Source organism: Sciurus carolinensis, chromosome 6 (genome assembly GCF_902686445.1).
Source record: "Sciurus carolinensis chromosome 6, mSciCar1.2, whole genome shotgun sequence".
In the NCBI taxonomy this organism is placed as follows: Eukaryota; Metazoa; Chordata; class Mammalia; order Rodentia; family Sciuridae; genus Sciurus; species Sciurus carolinensis.
This window is the reverse complement of record NC_062218.1, coordinates 33,010,102-33,033,612: the sequence shown is the minus strand read 5'-3', so window position 1 is coordinate 33,033,612 and position 23,511 is coordinate 33,010,102. Positions and strand designations below refer to the sequence as shown.

Here is a 23,511-nt window from a genome sequence, read left to right as displayed (position 1 = left end):
ATTGATGCGAAAATTTAAATCCCAGAGATTTCTATCAAGGGAACAAGTTCATTATTAGGCACACATTGATTCCTTCCAAACTGGACAAAATTGCTACCAGAGAGGGGACTCCCCAAATCTCCTGTAGTCTCTGAAAATCAGGGTGGGGGAATAAATCCCTGCACTATGGGACAGAGGTCAGCAAACTATAGCCCACAGACTAAATGCAACCTACTGCCTGTTCTTGTATTGGGACTGATGATAGCTTTTACATCTTGAGGGGTTGAGGAAAAAATTTAGAATAAATAATTTTGGGGGTGATACATGAACATTATAAGAAATTCAGACTTCACTGTCCATAAAGTTTTATTGGAATATAGTCATGTACATTAGTTTATTTATTCTGTGGTTATTTTCATGCTACAGCAGCAGAATTGGCCTAAGGACCCTAAAATATTTTTTAAGAGAAAAAATTACTGGCCCCCATCCAAATAGATGATTAACTTTGGGGAGATTAAAATCCAACCAGCAAACAACAACTAGAGGCACAATACTGTAACTGTTGGATTTTTCTTTTTTGTTTGCCTGAATCTAGATGAGATAGGAGAGTTCACTGTTAGAGATATGAGAGTTAGTTCATTGTTAGAACATATTGTGCTTTGATTGACATCTGATCTCTGGTGTCTAACCAATGCACTGAAAGAGTTGGGGGAAATACCAATCCTGTGTGTTCCAGTTACTTCCAACTGAGGGTTGCTTCCAGAAAGCAGCTCTCCTTATCTTCCTAAAGACAGATCCTCTAAAAGGAACCACTGTCGGGAATCCCCTCCCTGGGAATCTCATCAATGAGGAAAGATTAAATTCCTCTGGGACAGGAGGCTGCAGGTTGACACCACACCTGGAGGGACAGTCACAGGTTATCACCTATTCTTCTAACCACCCATTCTTCTTTTTCAAAATGATTCACTCTTCCCTAAATTGTCTACATTCCTCTTCCTCCTGCCCTCTGAAGAGGGTATGTAAGCTTGTAGATTTAACTTGGGTGTTCTGGGTATTCACGCTTTATCTGAGATGCTCCTGTGCAGGTACTAAATTTGTAGACCCCTTTACAGACTCAATTATGGCACCCTCAGAGGAAGAGGGAAAGTCCCCCCACACAAGCAAAACCTACCCTAAGGATTCCCTATGATCTAACTCATGTGGCTTCTTCCATTCCTCTATGTCTGTTAGTAATATTTTGCTCTTGAACTCGCATTTCTGAGTTTTGGCATGCTAATGTTTTCAAGTCCTAAAAACAGAGCTCAGGGCAGGGAGAAAATGCTGCAGACCTGCTAGCAGCCACCCATGTCAGAGACACCGTCCTTGGTTATTATGCATGGGAGAAACATCCACTAAATCCTCCTGCATCTTGAGGAGCAAGCAGATGTTTCAACCTCTGTTCCACATGCATTTCCTCAAGAAATCCTGAGAAATAGAAAGTATAACCCAGGCATGACTGTACTCATTTTTAGAGATGAGGAAACTGAGATCCAGAGGAAGTGAATTTTCTGAGGAAGATATATAGCAAGTCCTTTGATCCCAGACCTGCCTGCCAGATCCTGCTCTGTCTAAAGGTACAGATGTTTGGGGGTCATGAAGAGATCTAGCACTGGCAAGGACTTCTCAAAGGCTCTGACTAAAAGAGGCAGCAGGCAGCTGGGAGGTTCTGGAGGGTGTGATAAATCATGGGGTTTGGAGCACTTCCGGATTGCTTCCTTCCAGTCCTTACAACATGCCGATACCTCCTGTCCCCGCTGCTTCCTCTTTACTCACCACTGCAGTCAATTTAGGGGCCCTTTACCGAGCAGGCAGGCTTACTTGCCCCTGGGGATACAGGGAATCTACTTCGGGGCTACTTGTGTAACAACCTGTACCTGGGAACCCTAACGTCCTGCAGCTGCTCTTGGGGGAGACAGGTGACTTAAAGCAAAGACCCAACCTCAGAGTAGAACAGGGTAGAAGCCAGACTCACCCATGGACACTTGCACGACACAGGATATAAACAGACAACCAAAGACAGCTGCCAGGGTTACCCTGAGTGAGCAGCAAGGTACAGAGAAGGTAGACCACCTGAGAATCAGGAAGGTAAGGTGGGGTGGGTGGGTGCCAGGTACAGCATTTGCAATCAGCTTATTGCACAAATTTTATTAATTTCAGCCAGGTGGTCATGTCTCAGCTCAGAGAAAGAGGAAGCTTTGGAAACTGTAGAGGACATCAGATTATGGGAAGATTTTGGCAAAAACTAAACTGAAACAAGACATCTCTCATGCTTCTCTGTGTAATCCCTGAGGACCTAAGGCCATAATGAGACTAGTTAGGGCCAGAGGAAAAAGGTAGTATAGAAATATTAAAGCTATTCTAATGATCAAGAAACAATGCAGGCCAGGCCTGGGGGCACACACCGGTAATGCCAGAGACTCTGAGGACTGAGGCAGAAGGATCTCAAGTTCAAAGCCAGCCTCAGCAACTTAGCGAGACCCGGAGTAACTCAGCTAGACCTTGTCTCCAAAAAAAATATTAAAAAGGACTGGGGATGTGGCTCAGTGGTTGAGCTCCTGGGTTCAATCCCCAGGACCAAAAAAGGAAGGAAGGAAGGAAGGAAGGAAGGAAGGAAGGAAGGAAGGAAGGAAAGAAAGAAAGAAAGAAAGAAAGAAAGAAAGAAAGAAAGAAAGAAAGAAAGAAAGAAAGAAAGGAGAAAAGAAAGAAAGAACACATGAGAGCTGAGTTCGTAAGTGGGTTGAAACTGTCTCTTCATCACCACCCCATCAGCAAACTGTACTCTTTTAATCACTCAGCTTTCTTTCAAAGGCCCCATTTTCCCATCCTTACTCTGAGACATGGGCAAAGGATAGTTAGTCAGCGTAGATAGTAAATGCTCAGGTCAGAAAGATGAGGGCTGATTATCAAGGAAAAGGGAATGCGTTGCCAACACCTCTGATAGCACCTCCCCACCCAACCCACTGCTGATACCTCTGAGATCCCCACTTCCCAAGGGCAAGCAGTTACCCCTGGGCTGCTCCTTCCTGTCCTTGGGCACAAAGGCAGGGTAGAAAGAGAAGGTGGGGAGGGAGGGAATCTAGGATCTGTGAAAGAGACAAGACAACCCCCTCCCACGGACACCCAGCTCTGGTGTCTGGCCCCTTCTCTCTGGAGAAGTCTATCTCTGTCTCTTACTTGGGTAAAACTTGCTTTCTACTCTTGCCTCGTCTTTCCTCTGGTGTTTAATCTTCAACACTGGGAACGAGGACCCAGTCCTGATTTCCAAGACCAGGATCACGGCTCTGAACTCGGGTTCACTAGGTTGGCTTCCTCCCTTCTTTGTCTCCTCCTTTCCTCTTCTACTTGACTTACTCTTTCCTTACTTCTATTGCATGGCAGGCAGTTCTGGGGTTTGCCTCTGCCTGTGAACCTTGCCAATAATGGGAAGCCCACTTTCTGCCTGTGCCTCCCACTTCCCTGTGAACTTCCCAAGGGCAGCAGCTACTCGGGCCTCCTGTTCAGTCACATTCACTCACGCCGCACTCGGTGACTAGGAGCGCTGGCTTCATATGGGGTGTTGGGAACACCGCATCTCACAAGTCACTCCAGCTCCAGCAGGAGCTTGTCCTGGGGGAGATGCACATAATAAAATGCACAAAATAGTCCCAGGCAGTGGAAGTGCTATGGAGAAAATGAAGCAGGTATTGGCGCTGTGGGAGTAGCAGCTTGTTTCAGGAAGAGGTGGTGTGGGAGGGGGTGGTCATGGCCTCAGAAAGATCTGAAGAAGAGAGTTCCAAGTAGAAGAAATAGCAGGTATCAAAGCCCTGAGGCTCCTGAGGCCTCTTCTAGGAATACAAAGCACTCCACTGTTCTCCTGAGGATGACCAGGTATCAAACCCACGGCAGTGAGCACTGCATGATTCTTCCTGTGTTCATCATGGTCAGTTTGGGGTGACAGGACCAAGTTCCATTCCCAGAGAAGATTATACAGTTCTACAGTTGATCACATGTGGATGTTTTTTTTAATCAAATCCCCTTCATCTCTGAGGGGGGGAGAAGAAGCCATGTCCGTGTCTCTGTTCTTTTACATTCATGTCCTCTGCTGCCTGCCTCTAGGCTTCCTGACTGAGCTAAGCTTGGATCTCAGTGTATGAGTGACCCGCAGACGGGATGGGTGGATGTCCTACAAAGCTTCCACTTCTGCACACTGATGGCTTAATTCACAAGATCCAAGGCTTATTATCATGTTGCTGGTATTTCTTTTTACTTTTTTTCTTTTTTCCAGGAAAAAAAAATACAGCAGATGGGGGCCAAGGAGTGACAGAAGATGATTTTGGTCTTTTTTTTGTATTTTCTCAGATACAAAGAAGGTGCTGAATTGTGTGGAGCGTCTCCAACAAGAGGATGGAAGTAAATGCAGGATAGTGTTATCACTCAGGGTTTCCAGAAGATCCTATTTCTCGCTGGAGCACAGGACACTGAAGACTTGATGTTTTTCTTCCTATTTTACTCGTGATTTTGTGGAGCTGAGGTAAGATATGGACCTCGCACACACCTGTCAACACCAACGTCATCCTTCTTCCCCACTGCGACTGAGTTAAGGAGGATGCTGGGCCTTGGCCTTCATGAACTACCTGCGCCAGAGCAACTGAGCCTTCCAACGGCTCCATTAGGCAATTAGGTTCCCAAAAGGGTCAGATCATACAGGCCCAGAGGGAAGTTGACATTTAGTAAGCAAGACAGGAGAAAGTGTTAATCTTCCCCCTGTTTATTCTAGGCCTAACTGTACCCTCTTTGTAAGGATCTAAGGGCTCCCATTGGGTACACAGCCTCTTGGGTCTCCCTGAACTTCCTGTTCTGAAGTTGTTATTCAGGAAGAAAAGTGGGCATCAGAATTCAACCAACATTCATGTAGGCAAGAAGGATAGGGAACAGGAGAGTGGGAAAGTCCAATATGTAGAAATACTGGCCTCAAAAATGCACTCAGGATGGCGTCAAAATATTTAACTGGCATGGCTTGGATTCAGCCATTGAGAAAAATTGCAGACTGTAACCTACCAGGGATGGGACTGTGCACATGGTTGGTACATATTTTACTCATGTTATATGCATAATATGCCTGCAAAAGAAAGAAAGGAAAAAAAAAAGAAAAGAAAGAAGAGACAAGAAAAGAAAAGAAGGAAAAGAAAAGAAAAAGAAAGACAAGTAAAGCACTCTCAGATATCCTGTTCTGTGCTGCTGCAGCCTCCTGAGCCCCTGTCTTTCATGGAACTGTGGACCTTTACCATTCTCATGTGACTTTGCCTCAGAAGAATCATAATGTTCTTAGTTTGCCTCACACCCAGGGAAGTAGCTGTGTAGTCAGCCAAACCCAATTTCAAATCCTGCCTTTCTAACGATCAGTCTTGACAAAACACCTAACCTCCCAGAGACTCATTTTTTTTTTTTTTTAATTTGTAAATAGGGGATACTATTCCTCTAGCACAGGGTGTTTGCGAGGATTAAATGGACTTGGGGTAAAGTGCTGAGCACAATGCTTGGCTCACGGTAGCCTGCGCCAGTGACAGCTCCCACACTTCACATTTATTATAATTCAGCTAAGGCTATTGGGTAGTTAGGTAATTTTATATATGGAAAAGATATGTTTTGGGAGCAAAATGATAGTCTTAAATCAACACCAAAGTAAGAAATACAAATGCGTGTCAGAATAAAGGGTTTTCTAAAATAGTAGAAGTAATTAAAAGAAAAACCATAATGGAAATACCAACTCCAGCACACTCCTATGCACTCACTAAACAGGTGATTTAATAAATTATATTACTGTTATTCTGATTTGAAACCATATATACTTTAAAGTAGCAAAATCATACTTATTTAAGAATATATCATAATTGAGAATTTTCAATAAATTTGTTTGGTTTGTCTATCCCCTATACATGATTACTTTGAAATTATAAAGTTTACTTCACATAAGATATCAATTACAATAAAATGTTACATATTTGTAAATTACTTTCACATATCATAGTCTATTTAATCCACAAAAAACGGGTTCCAGCAATGGGGGAAGAATGATCAGAAACTCCAAGACCAGAACAGTGTTTCAATTAAAAAACAAAACAAACAAAAATTTAGGAAATGCCCCTACAACCAGTCCATCCCTGGTTCTAGCATCCACACCCACATCCAAGGTCAAAGCCAGCATGAGTTGGTACAGCTCATCTTCTTTCTTAACTCCTTGAATACTGAGGGACAGATGAAAAAGATGAGTGTGGCCGGTTCACAGAGCCAGAGCAGAGGCTCAGTGTTTACGTCGGGGATGGGGAAGGTGGGGTGGTGTTATGATTTGGACATGAGGTGTCCCCCAAAAGCTCCTGTGTTAATTCGGGAGTGTTCAGAGTTGATATGATTGAATGATCAGAGTGGTAACATAATCCTAGTTTAAATAACTAAGTGGGTGATAACTAGACAGGTGGAGCATGGAGGATCTGGGTCACTAAGGGCAAGCTGGACCTGGAGCTACAGGGCTTTTCTGCATGGCTGGGTTTTGGTTTCTCTTTGGTTCCATCTCTTCCTTCTATACCCCTCATATTCCCATTTGGAATGGGGATGTTTACTCTGTGCCATTATATATTGGATGTGTGTAACTTGCTTTTGATTTTTACAGACGCTCACAGTCAAGAGTTTGCCTTGAGTCTCAGATGAGACTTTGTTTGGAATTGGACTTCTGGGCAACACTGGAGCTGGTAAGACTAGGGGCTCTTGGAGATGATCTCTATGCATTTTCCATTATGAGATGGACATGAAATTTCAGAGACCAGGGACAAAATGTTATGGTTTGGATGTGAGGTATCTCCCCGAAGCTCCTGTGTTAATGCAAGAATATTCAGAGGTGAAAGCATTTGGATTTTGAGAGATGTTAACCAAACAGTCCATCCTACTTTAATGGACTGACTGGGTGGTAACTGTCGGTAGGTGGGGCATGGCCGGAGGTGGTAGGTCACTGCAGGCATGTCCTGGAAGGGTTCATCTTTCCCCTGAATACTCCCATTCCTTTCTGTGTTTTAGGGTTGCCATGAGCTGAGGAACTTTCCTCCTCTGTGCCCTTCCACCTTCCTTTCACCTTGGACCCAGACCAATGGAATTAGCTGACCATGAACTGAACCTCTGAAACTTGTGAGCCAAATTAACTTTTCCTCTTGTAAGTTACTCTTGTCAGGTATTTTGGTCACAGGAACAAAAAAAAAAAAAAAAAAAAAAAAAAAAAAAAAAAATGACTGTCACAGCTCAGAGTGCCAATTCAATTTCAGTAGGAAAAGACAAACTAAGGGTTTCAAAATACAGTCAGCCCCCCTACTACCCTGATCTGATCTTTGGCCAGACATCACAAAATTCAAACAGAGATTGATAGAATAGATTTCATCTACAAGAATCTATGGAGGCCTGCCTTTGAAGTAGAATGGTCAACATTTCTTCAAAAAAAAAAGGTGCTTCATTGTATGGCATATGTCTAGGGAGTTTTAGGTTCTAAACCCTGAAGAAGAGGGGAACAATTGCTAACTGATCGTAGTTATGTGGAATGTGTGTGAGTGTGTGTGTGTGTGTGTGTGTTTTGGAAGTGTGGCCTCATCATACATCCCCACAATTCGACCTAGCATTCTAAGCTTATAAGGTAAGGATTGTTTTCAGAAGAGCCAAAATTCCCTAGGACTTGTAGAACCTAGTGAATATCTATCCTGGAAATAGTACTGGTCTTGGAAATCATCTGTGTGGGTGTTTTCTAAGGACAGGGAAGGAGCTTATTCCAATCAACTCACCAATAACTACAGGGTTTTGTGATGGATAAAGGAAAGTCAATTACCAGTGCAGGGAGAGAGACTTCTTTTCCAGGAGTTCTTTTCTTGGGTAAAGAGAACCTGAGAGTAATAACATGGTTCTTTGAACAAAAAAGTGCCAGCCAGAATTTTAGTTCTGAAATTTCCCCACTAAATACGGGCTGGGCTTGGCAAGATGGTGTAAACCCTCCTTAATGGAAGTATGGTTCTTGACGTCACATGGCAAGAATTCCAGAACAGAGACAGAATCTGACTTTTAAGAAGATCCTCAGTTGACTTGATAAACACTGGCCAAGCTTCCTCCAGGTCCCCAGAGAGGCACCATGAGAACCTACACCATTGACAAGGCACCAGGGCGAGCTGTTATCATTCCAGTAACTTCAGTGATACCCCTGAACATCATTCAGAGAGGTCAGCTTTACTTAACACCCTTGATTTGCAGATGAACACTAATCCTGAAGCATCCAGGGGCTTTGGGTTTTCCTCCTGTAGTTCTAAGATAAACTCATTTTCTCAAAAGATGAAGAGGAGGCAGGGAGACTGCACACCATTTTTGTACGTGTTCTGTTCTGTGATCATGAAAGAAAACTGACCTCAAACTCCCCAAGGATGATGCAAAAATAAATCTCCCACACTGACCTCCTGGACATAGAAATAGGCTGATCCAACCTCCAAAGGGCTGGGAACTGCAGGAGGAAGCCTGGGGACAGCCCAGCCCAGGCTGTCCTTCTGTAGGACACTAAGAAGCCCCAGCAAACGAGTCCTCGAGAGGCAACTCCAGCAGCATTGCAGCTCCGCAGGTCCTGGAGGGCCACGGTACTCACCAAGGGTTCGGATGGTGTCACTGGGCCAGCTACGTGGGCTGGGGCCATGGGGATTCGTGGCCCTCACTGCAAACTGGTAGTTGGTGTCTGGATCGAGGCCTTTGATAACCATGGAGTCCATCTGGATCTGCTCTTTGATTAAGGTCCAGTTCTTGTCGAAATCTGGCCTTTATTGATTAAAAAGAAGAAGAAAGAAGCCGTAGTTCAGAAATATCATAGGGAAGGGGAGCTGGTGGGTGTGCAAAGTAACAAGGTTTGAACTCTGGGAGCGACACTCATAAACACAAGTGAACATATCCCATCTGAAAGTGGTTCTGATTTTAAATCACAGGTCATCAACTGGAAGTTCCTGCCAATAAAAGCAAGGAGATCATTTGGGGGGCCAAGAATAAGCACTGTTTAGAGATCAGCCGCTTTCACTTGACAACCTTGACTGCAATGAAAAGACCCCCACACAGGAGAGTTCATTTTCAAGGACTCTGCTTTCCAGATGTTTCATAAACAAGCTTCCCCTTGGCAGCCCCTTCCCCAGAGGTCAGGAGAGTACAGATTCCATTTATTCACAATCTGTTCACAAATAAACAAATAGAATGTTTATAGGGTGACTGCATGAATTGCCATGCATGGGAAAACCCAAGATGAATCTGTTCATGGGCATTCTTAACTCTTCACAAAGTATGCATCTGTGCCATCTTGCTGAATGTCCTTCTGAGGATCCTACAGAGAAGGCAGATCTCCATTACAACTCCCATCTTGGAAGCAACATGCAGAGGGTGAGAGTACCGGCTCTGGAGTTGAACCTGGAGCCAGGTTCAAAATCCAGCTCTTTTTTGTTTATTTAGAGACAGGGTCTCATTAAGCTGCTTAGGGCCTCACTAAATTGCTGAGGCTGGCTTTGAACTTGCAATCCTCCTGCCTCAGCCTCCCAAGCCACTGGGATTACAGGTGGGTGTCACTGGGCCCGGCTTGTACAATAGATTATAAAGAAAAAAAGAATATGAAATATCTCAATGATAAATTTTGATATTGGACGCAGGATGAAATGATACAATGGGTTAAAATAGTTCATTCAGATTTATTTCACTTGTTTCTTGTTATCTTTTTAATGACCCAATTAGCAAACATAAATTTTCTTATAGGCTTGTATTGCATCTCAGTGGGACAGCTGTGAATGTCCCAGCTGAAGGGGAGAAAGGAGAGGAGTGTGGGTGATAAGAACTGCAAGGTAAAAGCTGGGAAGGTCAGTGTGTGACTGGGGATCAGTGAGAATGAATGGCCTAACCGAGGGTTTGTGTCAATAGCTAATAACTACCTCTTTGAAGTGCTTTCAAAGTACCAAGCACTGTTCTGATACCTCCACTCATTTACTTCCCAGCTGCCCTATGCAGCAGATACTAACAGGAAGCACTCTGCCCTTTTACCATGTTGTCTTAATACAGAGGAGGAAACCAAAGCACCAAACAGTAAGTAGCTGGCCCAAGAGCACATGCTGAGAAATGATGAGGCTGACTTGGGTTCATGGGATGAGGTTAGATTTCGAAGATCCTTGACATTAGAGAAAAACTGCAGAGATGGTGGGTGGGGCTACTCTCCCTCCTTCCACTTGTCCCCTGGCCACCTTTAGGATGTCCTACCATTAAACACCTCTGCTTGCACATATTTAGAGGAAGGCAAGAAGCAAAAGAGGTTGACATTTGTTCATGATGAATAACTTTCCAGGCAAGGAAATGAGATTCATTATGCTAAAAGGAGATGTCTGAATGAACCATAGATTTTTTTTTTCTTCCCACATTTTTATTGGTGCATGGTAGTTGTATTTAATAGTGGAATTTGTTGTTACATATTCATACATAAGCACAATATAATAGTATAATTTGGCCAATATCATTCCCCAGTATTTCCCCTTTTCTCCCCTCACAATCCTGTTCCTCTGTTCTACTGATCTCCTTTTGATTTTCAAGAGGTCCAACCCCCCTACAGCTTTCTCTTCCTTTTTCCTATCTGGCTTCTGCATATGTGAGAAAACATATGACTCTTGACCTGAGTTGGGCTGATTTTGCTTAACCTTAAGGTCTCAAGTTCCATCCATTTTCCTGCAAATGCCACAATTCCATTTTGATGGATAAATAAAACTCTACTGTGCATATATACCATATTTTCTTTAACCATCTGTCCATTTATGGACACCCAGCCTGGTTCCATAGTTTGGCTATTGTGAATTGTGCTACCATAAACATGAGCATGCATGTATCACGATTGTATAATGGCTTTAATTCTTTAGATAAACACCCAGGAGTGGTATAGCTGGGTCACATGGTATGAACCACATATTTCTTTTAATATGTGTCTTAAGAATTTTTGTCTCTCTTACTTTCTCTCCCCATGACTCACTTTCTTTCTCCTCCTCGCTTTCACACTCTTTCTTGCACGTGCCCTTTCTCTTTTCCTCTTATTTTCTGTCTTACCCTGCAGGGAGACACTGTTTGCTTAATAAACTCCCTTATGTGAAAAAAAAAAAAGAAAGAATTTTTGTGCCTGGAAAAGTAAATTTCAGAGAGCACAGGGCATGTCCACTGGAAGCAGAGGACTGACTACTTCTTCCCCTTCTTCTTTCCCTAAAGACAGACTTCTCATGTAAACTAACTTTATCATCAAAGAGAAAACTGCAGTGAGTCAAAGGAAACACATTTACAGACTCAAATTAGAACAAAATCACTTCACAGAGGAACACCACAGGGGATACCTGAAAGAGAGTCCAAAAAGATGTGCTCTTTAGATGAAATTCTCCTGTTATCCTTTGCTAGACTTTCCTTGTGTTAGTTAGAGAGGAAATAACTTACTGTTGTTTACCCAGGGATACCTGCAGCATCTTCATATAAAAGTGAAAGAAAAAGAAAAAAAAAATTGTGTATTTGTTGTTCATTTAATGCAGGGGGAAATAACCTATTTCTGGGGAATAAGAGATTGAAATCATTAATATTTAATTTCATTGTATAGAGTGAAAGGAAAACTCATGCAGATTAAATACCAGTTCAAAACCTTTAACATTTTGCCTCTGATGTTGTCATGGGTTTTCCATTTGAATGTTTTTAAAGTCTCTCGAGGTACAAAAGAGCAAAGGTGAGTTGAGAGAGAGATAACCAGACAAAAGCATTGTCTTAAATCAATTTCAACAATAGTTTTATCTTCTTTGACTCAAGAAAATCATTTTCTCCTAACTGCAAAGTTTCCAACAAAATCACCATAACAACACTTTCCCAACATGAAAAAGCCCAAGGAGATGTGCTGCCATCCCAAGTAAAGATGGACAGTTGCTAGTAGGACTTGCATTTCAAGCCCTTTTCCAAGAAGTGGGGTGGGGTTGGGTCAGGCATCCTAATTTCAAGAGCTCAATGGCCTGCCTTTGGAAGTAGTTGGGCAGGAGAATCTGGGTAGGGCATCTATCATGTGACCAGCTGCTCAAAGTCCAATTACTCAATTTGTAATCAAGACACACTTGTTGGTCCATTTTGGTGGGAAAAAGGACTTATCACTAGCAACCTCAGAATCCATCCTATCGGGGCTAGGTGGAATCTTAAAGATCATGTGGTCTAAGTATCTGAGGATTTGCAGAAATTATATGCAAGATTTATATGTGAGCACTTACTTCATTTTTCTTAGAGGCGCCTTAGCTTTTATCAGATTCTCAAAGATAATCATGATCCCCCCAATATTAAGAGTCTTCATTCTACCTATGTGGACTCAAAAGGGAAATAATTTACCCAATGTCACAGACCCACTGGGTGGAATATTTTTCTGTTTCATTTCTTTTCTTTTTTTTTGGTTTTGTTTCGTTTTTAACTACTTTGCCCATTGCCAATCTCAGCAATTATTTTTCTTTGAATTATCAAATTCAGCAAGTGGTTGCCTTGAACTAGTCAGCTGGAAAATGATTAATGATTGTCAGCCAGGCATCCATCATAGAAGTTGTATTCTAAGGGATACTCCTAGAAAGTATAAACACAGTCCATGCTAAGGAAGTTGATAATCTAATTGGGGAAATAATACATCTAAGGGTCAGTGCAGGAATAGAGCCTCTAAGAACCAGTTGGAAGCAATGCGATACAGCATTCTTCAAGAGCTATATTTGAATGTCACCATGTGAACTGCAATGCTGAGGAAAGTGTATGAGGACCAGAAAGAACTTAATTTTGAGTTTGAATGTGTTTGGATTTGGAGAACTGAGAAGGAACTAAGAAAGCTTGTGGAGAAGAGATCAGAGCAGAGCAAACCAGTTGCATATGACACAAATACATTAAGCACTAATCACATGTAAATTATCAAGTGGGATAACCAAAGAGAGAAAATAATATGGGTGCTGATATGAAATTTAATCTATATCAGAGGTGGGTTTGGCATATAAAAATATCAGTCATTAGTAGGTGAATAAGTTTGACACTTCTCTGTATACACACATAGTCAAGGCTTTCCTTATTAATTTCTACCTAGTCAAATTCCCAAGTTCACCAATGATCCACATTTGTTCTCACCAGTTAAGCAACTGGTTTATCAATAGTTAACCAAACAGTTCTCAGAAGAAGAAATACAAATGATCAATAAATACATGAAAAAATGTTCAGCACATCTACCAATTAGAGAAATGCAAATTAAAACAACTGAAATTTCATCTCACTCCTGTCAGAATGGCAATCATCAAGAATACAAGTAACAATAAATGTTGGTGAGGATGTGGGCACTCATAGATTGTTGATAGGACAGCAGTATGGAGAATACTCAAAAACTAGGAATGGAACCACATATGACCCAGCTATCCACTCCTCAGCATATATTCAGAAGATTCAACAGCATACTACTGTGCTATCAGTGTTTATAGCAGCTCAATCCACAAAAGTCAAGCAATGGAACCAACCTAGATGCCCATCAACAGATAAATGGATAAATAAAATGTTGTATATCTATATACAACAGAGTCTCAGCAATAAAGAAGAATGACTTCATGACATTTGCTGGTAAATGGATGGAACTGGAGACTATCATGCTAAGTGAAATAAGTCAGTCCCCCAAAATCAAAGGTTGAATGTCTTCTCTGATATGTGGAAGCTAATCCAAAATAAGGGAGCAGGGATTAAAAAATAGGAGAAAGATCAGTGGAATAGATGAAGGGGAATGAAGGGAAGGGAGGAGAAATGGACAGGGAAAGACAGTGGAATGAATCTGACCTAAATTACCTATGTACATATATAAATACACCACAGTGAATCTCACCATGATGTGTATCCACAAGACCCTAATTTAAAAAGAAAACTATAAATAAAGAGCAGAAAGATCAGTTGAGAGAGGAAACGGGGAGGGAGAAGGGAAGAGAAAGAGGAAACACTGGGGACTGAATTAGAACAAATTATATTCCATATTTTTACAATTATGTCAGAATGAATCCTACTGCTTTGTATAACTAAAAAAAAAAAAAAAAAACAAAAAGAAATTAGTACAGTTTTAAAGCAAAAAATGTCAACTGTGTTTATTCCCCAACCTATTTATCCCTTTTTGTTATGATTGTTATTTTAATATTACATAAATCAGTGAAATGTGAGTACAAAAATGAGTGACAGCTATGTTAAATGTCTTTGAAAGACTTGATAAAGCTGAACTACTAAAAAAAAAAAAGGCCACTAAACTAGGTAAAAGCAAGACAATTGTAAAAGATTAGGAGAAAGATCATATAATTCTAGGATTTTTGTGCTCAGCTTTTGCAAGTGATTACATTTTTGGTTCACCTGAAGAAGTGTAAGCGAGACCTTCCAGGTGGGCTTTGTGCAAGAAAATCAACAGGGCACCCCACTCGGTGGGCCCACATTCAAAGAAAAGGCCTTAGCCCTCCATTAAGAGAGTGGTGAATTGATGTACCCACGTGGAATTTATCTTAAATGAGTGTTCAATTATTAGGCATCATTTTTTAAAATATGAGCTCTGATTTTAACTGGCAAATGATTTAACTCTCACGGATAATCCCAACAATATTAGGTGAGGACTTCTGAGGTAAGTAAGTGGAGGAAGATAGAGATGTATACTTACTTATACCCAAGGCAGGTGAGCTTGTGTGCAAACACCCACTCCCTCCTATCATTCCTTAAGGTCCTTTCCAGGATGGAATCACATCCCAAACCCACAAAATTGGACTCCAAAGCACCTTTAGAAACCTTACTGAAAGTCTTGTGAGAAAATGAGAAAGGCTAATTAAACTTTCTAGATATAGTAGATGCCTCTACACTAAATAAATATTGAAAAATATCTAATGACTATTGTTTGGGTTTTTAAATTAGGAGCCTGCTAGGGCTACCCACACGTGTCACAGAGGCTCAATGGGTAAATGGGCAAATGAGAATGTGGAAAGGATTTACCCAAGAACAATGCAAGAAGAAAAACTGGAAAAACAAACAAAGCAAAACAATACAAAAGCCCTCCAGGCAGTAAAGAAGGCTGAGTTCTGCTTCCTCACCTTTAAGGGGAGGACTTGATGGAAAAGTTGAGAACATAAAAGAAGATCTTAGTAGTCTCAACTTAGAAGAAGAGTCACAACCAGTTGTATTCAAAATAATCAGAAGAATTTTGGGGAATAGTTGTCTGGGAAACTTGCCCACCCAAAACAAGAGGTGTCACAGAATAAAAATTTTAAATTTTCTCTCTATATAGAAATATAAGGGCAAAGTCAGCCCCAACGAAGTTTAACAGGATGTTTATAAAATCTTATGTTAGTTTTTTTTTTTTTTTCTCAGGGGCCGGTACTGGGGATTGAACTCAGGGGCACTCGACAACTGAGCCACATCCCCAGCCCTATTTTGTATTTCATTTAGAGACAGGGTCTCACTGAGTTGCTGAGCACCTCCCTTTCACTGAGGTTGGCTTTGAACACTCAATCCTCCTGCCTCAGCTTCCTGAGCCACTGGGATTACAGGCATTATGCTAGTTTTTAAAAAGTCAATCTCACTGATAGAGAAAACCTGATGTGCCAAAACCTTTAGTAGGAGGGACATAAATCTGAACTTGAAAAGTGACCACAAGCTCACTGTGAATTCTGTGCACTAGCTGCTGTTGGAAAGGCCCAGTGCCCCATGGCTGGGAACAAGGAGTTTTCTCTATTAACCAGCAGATGTGCTAGATCCATCTTTTCTTTTTTATCAATTTTTTTTAGTTATGCATAATATTAGGGTTCATTCTGACATAAAATGAACCCTAATAAAAATATGGAATTTAATTTGCTCTAATTCAGTCCCCCATACTTCCCCTTCCCCTCCCTCCTCCCTCCTCCCTCCTCCTGTGCCCTTTTCTCTATTGTAGTTCCAACTTCTTTTCAGGAAGGGTTTCAAGAGCTGGCTGAATGGAGAAGACATAGTGAGCACAGGGTAGTGTCTGTCGATAAAAGACAGACTGTGTGCCAAATGAGGATGGGGTGGACACCTGCTTTTCCACATTGAACTCAGAGCTCAGTAGTTCTTTACAGGAAGCTGATGGCAGCACAAAACATGGAAATGTTTTTGATGGCAATTAGGAATGGTCAACAATGAAGGCAGCTGCCTTGGGAAGGTTAGCTGTGCGTCAAAGCTGGTACTGGGGAACTCGGCACCAGGTCCCTTCTATCCTCTGCAAGAGTTCTGTTTCTATTCTTCATGCTTGAATAAATCCTCCTCCACCTGATGCACACATACGATTACACAAATGGTATGAATCTACACCGTGCACAACCATAGAAATGAAAAGATGTACCCCATTTGTGTGCAATGAATCGAAATGCAGTCTGTAAACATAAAAAAAAAATTTTAAATACAAACTAAAAAAAATTAACCAAACATAAATTAATTAATTAATTAATTAATTCTCCTCCAAAAGAAAACAGGAAAAATAAATAAAAGTAGGGGTTGCCAGCCATGGATCATGGATCAGGGAGGACGTCCTGAGCAGTATAAGAGGTTAGAGTTAGTTCAGTGCCTCTGACTTTGATCCACATTGGTTGATGTTTTCCATGTTTTCACATAATCCAAAGAAAGACATGCAAGGAGCATGTGACCCAGAAAACATATCTCACACACACACACACATACACACAACCAAAATACAAGATTCACAGAATAATTCTTATTTTTATCATATATGACACCCTTTGATTTTTCTTTTCAGTCCCATTCTATTGCCCTTTTGAAAAACTGCTGGTCAGGACCATCTTTGCCAATTTCATTTCCTTCTAATGAGTATGACCCACAGCTTAAGGAACCCCTGTTCTTTAAGCTGGAGTGAGAAGAGCAGTTCCAACATGTTACAGACACCAACAAGGACACTGGGCCTGAAGCAGTTAAATCCTGCTGGGAAAATACTTTTGAGACTGGAATTTGTTGGAGAAAAATTTAAAAAACTGTCCTCCAGGGGACATAGCAGAACATGCAGAATGGCCGTGACAGTGGAGGCCACACTGGCTGGAGAGAGGGTTGACCAACAGCTTAATTACAGTACAACCAGATAGGTGTGGCCTCTTTCAGCAGCAAACCTATCATTCCACAATTAAATGGCCTCAGAAGGACCTTGGCTTCTCTCCTAAGTACTTTCTCTCATATTATTCCTTTCTAAGCATCATTTCAGGAACAGAATTAATAAGACTCTCCTGTGAACTATCCCACGCCTTGAGCATGATTCTATTATTACACTGATTATATCATCTGCTAATGTCATTTTGCATTTCTGTCCTCTGGACTAGGCTCTGAGCTTGTTAAGCATTTAGACTTTGTCTTATTCAACTATCTGTTCCCTGACATGTCTGCACAATCTTCCAAAATTGCAGGTACCTTTCCTCCTCAAAGCTTTCCGTAGCCCTTTATTTCCTTTGGGATATATACAAGTTCTTTTATGACACCTCCCTTGGTCTGACCCTTGCTTACCCATCTCTCAAAACACACAGCTCCCGGCTGTTCTAAGAACACTTCCTTCTTGCCTCCAAGACATTGCTTACATGGCTTCCTCTAGCAGAGACCTTTTGGGATGCTTCCCCTCTCCTCTTCAGATGGGTTATCTCTGATGTATCCCTCTTAGGTTCTGTAGGAGGCCTTCTCAGATTCCTTCAAAACTGGCTCACCCACAAATAGGTACACTCTAGGTCAATTAAGTATTTTTTTTTTAAGATTAAAAACAGATTCAGATGTCAGACATGTTCCTCCAGGCCCTTGCCCCGGCCCTGCCTGCTACACTCACTACTCTATGCTCACCTGCATTCCCCTATAGCGAGTCCAAAAGCTGGGGCTAAAGCTTATTCATGCCTAGATCTCTTGGATGTGATTTTCACATATAAGACTCAATACATACGAGTTTGTATGAATATGTGCTCATAGTAGACACCTAATAAATGCTGGTTGAGCTTAATTCAGATATTTTAAAAACTCAACCTTAGAAATAACGTGATGCCCTGCAGGAAGCGTTGGCAAATTTTAGCCAGCTGCCAGTGTTTGTCACATTTTTTTTGGAGCACGAGCACACACAATTGTTTAGGTATTGTCCGTGGCAGCCTTTCTACTACAGTGGCAGAGTATTGGAGATAGCTTATACAGCTGACAAGTGCAAAATATTTACTGTCTCGTCCTCTGAGAAAAAGTTTGCCAACCCCTGACCTAAACAACAGTCCTTAACCTTCATGTGCCACTGTGACAGTCTCAGGAAGTCTATGAATGTTTTTTCTATGCATAAAATAAAAATAAATTTATATGCATAAAATTAAAAAATAAGATCACAAGGAGACTAATTATATTGAACAAAATTATAAAGATATAAAAATTATGATAAGGTCATATACATACTTCTTCATGAGCATATTAAAGAACAAAGCCCAGCAATGAATTTAAATCACTGTGATAATTTCAAGGTAGTGATAAACATAACTGGTACTTGGACACGTGTGCAGCAATTGTAATGGGAGAAGAAAACACCTATCAGTCTAATGGTGACAAAATCACAGTCATTGCTAATACCACTGTGGTGTGTTGTCTGCATTGATTTATGAAGAAAATGCTGAGTTTCAGTTGCTGAAACTAAGAATTATTTTTCAGCTAAGTGCAGGGACCCCTGGCATTCCATCCAGGGAACCCTTGGGGATCTACAGACTGCAGATTAAGCACTCTGCTTTAAGAGAAGAGACATGATCCCATAGATTATCCAGGGCAAACAGGACAGGAGTGAGAGAGACTCTCACGCTAGGAGCCTGCGATTGTCTGTCGATTTTACAGACTGGTTTTATGTGGGATTTACTCTCCACAGAAATGAATCGCAGAGAAGTACAAAACCACTAAGTAGTCACATAAAAAAATCTATTATTTGACCTTCAGCTCTCAGCCTCTTTCTTTATTTACGTATTGCTTTAACCCAACCAAATGACAAACAGATGGATAGAATAGGGTAATAATAAACTCAACTGGCAATTTGTCCCAGGTGGGGCAATAGGAAAGCACGCTTTTCGTTTACAGTTTACAAATGGCTCCCAAAGCTGCTACACAAGAATTCAATTTATGTCAACTCCCTTCAGTCTGAGCAAGAATTATATTAAGAGTGCTCACAGTAGGAGGGATTGAAGCTTTAAGGAATCAATTTGTAGAATTGTAGGTCAGACTTCTGCAAAAAGCATTCAGGATAACCCTTCCATGAGAATCTGAGCAGAGCAACTTGATGGCTCCTAGAATTTCTGGAACCAGGCACCAGTCTGTAAGGCTCTTCTGAGACTTCAGTTTTGAAACTAAAGGCAAGAAAAAGGAATTCTTGTCTTCATGAAGCACCACTCGTTAACATGAAACCTCAGCTGACTTCCAAGCAGGCCCATTCTTGCCTATTTCTAATTCTATTGCTGATGGTAAGGAAGACTAATGCTTAAACAGCACTTGCTTGAAAAGAAAGCAGGGACATTTGCCCCTAGTCTCCCCAAATTAACTGACTGCATATGAAGAATTCTTTAGGATTAGGGATGTAGCTCAGTGACAGAGAATACCTGCTAAGCATACATGAAGCAGTGGGTACCATCACTGGCATCACGTGTGTGTGGGGGGGGGAGAAGAAGGAGGAGGAGGAAGAGGAGGAATTCTCTAAATATTTTCAATTCTAACTTCTGGGGGCAAGAAAATCAATGCAGGGTCATGTTACTCTTAAATATTGTACTCATTTGCCTAATTATTGCTATATATTGTATCAAGTTCTATGAAAAACATTGGCAGTTTACTTATTTTTGAAGAGTTCTAAAATAAGTTTACATTCCATGTGAAATAAAATCACAGTGGGAACTTTCAAGTCAGTCATATATATATGTGTGTGTGTGTGTGTGTGTGTGTTATTTGAAGCTTTCCCACACACTGATATCATTTTTATGAGGAGAAAACAATAGCAATAAAGAATTTTCAAGAGATGAATGGATCAAGAAATTATGGAACAGATCAAGAAACAATAGAATATTACTCAGCCTTACAGGAGAATTAAATTATGGCATATGCAGGTAAATAGATGGAGAATATCATGCTAAACCAAATAAGCCAATCCCCAAACACCAAAGACCAAATGGTTTCTCTGAATGTGGATGCTGATCCATAATGGTGCAGGGGAGGAATGAATGGAGGAACTTTGGGTAGGGCAGAGGGGAGAGAGGGAAACCAAGGGGGTAGGGGAGTGGGAAAGATGGTGGAATGAGATGGACATCATCACCCTAGGTACTTGTATGATCCAAATGCCGTGATTCTACAACATGTATAATCAGAGAAGTGAAGAGTCGTGCTCCATTCATGTACCAAGAATAGAAATGCATTTTGCTGTCATGTATAACTAATTTGAACAATTAAAAAAAAAGAATTTTCAGTGGAAGTGGGATAGGGCAGTGATGGGGGTAAGCTGCATATGTGCAGATGTATATGTGTTGGTATTGTCTGACTTTTATTTCTGCAGTTGGTGAGAGAGGGTGTTGGTTACTATTGTGGCCTCTGACATCAGAGGTAAAGAATTCATTTAACCGCTGTGGCTAATGCTTTTTCAATTATTTACTTAAAACCCAATAGCTGCTAGTGTGGTAGTACATTTGCATGTGACTCAGGGTAAAAGAACCTCCTCCATGGGCCATTCTTCAAGGTGCTGGGTGGTCATCTTTTCATTCCCATGTCCCCTCTGAGGTAGCCACTGTCAGCGTCTGCATTGTACAGCTGAGGTAAGTCAGGCTTAGAGGGCGAAGCAGCTCGCTCAAGGATCCAGCTAGCTATTGGCATTCTCTGCATGCAGTCCCACAAATGCCTGGGTGCAAATGTTTGCCAGAATCCATATGACATGTGATGCGTTTGCTGAGTGCCAGGTGCCGTATTCTATAAAGGAACAAGTCGGAGGCTACCCTCAAGTTCTAGGAGGAAGACAGAACTTGAACAAGTAATTAACTACTGATGTGCTAAGCATGCTGGCAAACGCTGCAGATCTGCCTAACCTAGTCTAGGAGGGGAGGAAGGTAGTCAAGCAAGGCTTCCTGGAGGGACACTTATGGAAGATGAACCAGGTTAGTTAAGGAAGGAGGTTAGAAGAGCTGTCCTTGCACAGGATGTAAACATAAAGACCACAGCCAGGAGCAAACATGCCTTTAAGGGAAAGAGCTGGCTCATCGTGAAAGCCTTAACTGTCCCTGTTACCACACACCCAGTGTTGTAAGCATTTGCATTTACTGCAGCCCTATGAGGAAAGTAAATTATTTTCCCTGTTCTGCTGTCTGAGGCATAGAAGAGTTAAATAATCCACTAAAGAGCATATAGATTAAAACGGTGGGGGCATATGTGTCAAAGTGCCAGTCTACACTGCCTCACCTATGTCACCATGGTAGACCATCAGAGCCAGAGGATTTTAGATGTCACATAGTGCAGCCCTGTTACACACAAGGAAAGTGAGAGTTGGAATCAAGTAATTTTGCCAGGATTGGAGGTCAATTTAGCACTCTCTCTTCTGATTCCACATTTGAACAAATGTAAGCCTGAGAGGTGATAGCATAAACCAACCTCTAAGTCTCAATTTTGAATAAGGAACTCCTTTCACCTTCAGACCTTTTGACCTTGACCATGAGATAAATCATTTTGGATTTTTCTTAGAATTACTCAAGGAACATTCAGAATCCTTTCAGTTTCATTCTGAATCCCAGACTGGATCTTCATTTCAGTAACAGCCTTTGCAGGGTCACTTCCCGGGAGGTGACTAAGTGAATTCATTTGTTACTTGCAGATTAAGGAAGAGTTTCTGATGAGACAGAAAGATGATGACTTTTGGCAAAAATATACATTTGTGATAATCATTTATATAACCCACCCAGATTGTCAGACCTTGAGATTTTCAGGTAATATCAGTATTTAGGATTTGCAATCAGCCTAGAAACAGACTCCCATGAAAGTAAAGTTTGTGAATCTTCTTATGAAAGACAATTGCAAGGGAACAGAGAATTATTTAGGCAGAAAGATGTGAAAAGGAGAAGAGAGTAATAAACATTACTCCATCTCATTTATTAGTAAAACTTTCTGGGGTGAGATATTTTGAACTTTCACATGTACCCAAATAAGCTAGCAGTGAACTTTTAATTGAAAACAGTGACTGAAAGCTTTAGTCTGCTCCTTCCAGTGGTTAACAGTGTGCAAAGCTCTGGAGCATTTTTAATCGTCATGTGACACCTACATTAAAAAATTGCAGCTAAGTCAAATGAAAACTATTTCTCACCTCTAATCGCCTTGATAGATAGCATATGTGGGGCACGGCACCCCAACTGGAGCATCAGTGACGAGGAATATTTTTCCAGACTTTTGGCTTTCATTGCTATCATAGTGTATATTTTTTGCTTATGAGAAAGGCACTTACCCTGGGGAAATTCTTAGGCAGAAGGAGAAAGATTTCTCAGATATTTATAGTCAAAATATTTCAAAACATAGGTAGCTATATTTATGCTTGGTTCTTATTTTAATAAACATGGAGCATTGCTGCCCACAGAAATTTTCAGTATCACACGAGTAAAGAAATATTCTCCTTCTCTCCAAATGCATGGCTTTTCTGTTTGAAAAAAGCAGTTGAATGTTTTAAAAACATTGCAAAATATGTTACAGCCTGCAGGCTTGCTTATGATTTGCCTCTTCATATCTTTTTTCTGCTGCTCAAAAAATTAAAAATCTGCTGTTATCGGGGAAGCTAATGAATCACCCCCAGGCCAATTTTGAAGGAGACTATGAAGATTGTGCCCATTTAAAAGTGCTCATCCTGCCTCAGCCAGAGACCAAAATACTGTCTGATGCAGCTGCTGAGAACATAACTCCAGGGTGCTCACACCAGGGGTGTCCTCTCTTGGAACAAAAGCTAGGAGAGGAACAAAACCTCGCTTAGTCCTACACCCATGTTTCAAGAGATCGCCATAAATAAAGTTTACCTGAAACATCATAATAACTAGCAAATAAGTAGTTGAACTCCCATATTGTGATCTAGTGTAATTTCTCAGGTTCGTCTTTTATTAGTCAGTTAAGTATTTTTTAAAGTTTTGTTAGACTATCCCGAGCAATACCTTTAATATTGTTTATCACCAGTGACTAGCAAGCAAGAAGAGCAACTGATGTAAAAGTGCCACCAACCCAGAGAGAGGACTGGCACCTGATCTTCCAATGACTGAACTTATATAGAACTTCCCATTAAGATGTTGAAATCTGAGGATAAACCAATTTCTACAATTTCCTAGACTTGGTCTGCAAGTGGCCAGCATCTTAAATGCAACTAGGAACTTTTGACTCACACAGAGATCTGTTACATGTGCTTCTGTACACAGGAGATAAACAGACAAAAGGAATTCAGCA

The 23,511-nt window shown here is 41.2% G+C and overlaps 1 protein-coding gene across 3 annotated transcripts in view; it reads right to left on the bottom strand.

Annotated features, from left to right (window-relative positions):
• Positions 1–23,511, bottom strand: part of Egflam (EGF like, fibronectin type III and laminin G domains) — a 172,031-nt gene that overhangs the window by 68,475 nt on the left and 80,045 nt on the right. For all 3 annotated transcript variants that reach the window (XM_047556909.1, XM_047556908.1, XM_047556910.1), the window contains one exon: positions 8,657–8,823. In XM_047556909.1, coding sequence (XP_047412865.1) covers positions 8,657–8,823 — 167 coding nt within the window. The remainder of the gene's footprint in view (positions 1–8,656; positions 8,824–23,511) is intronic.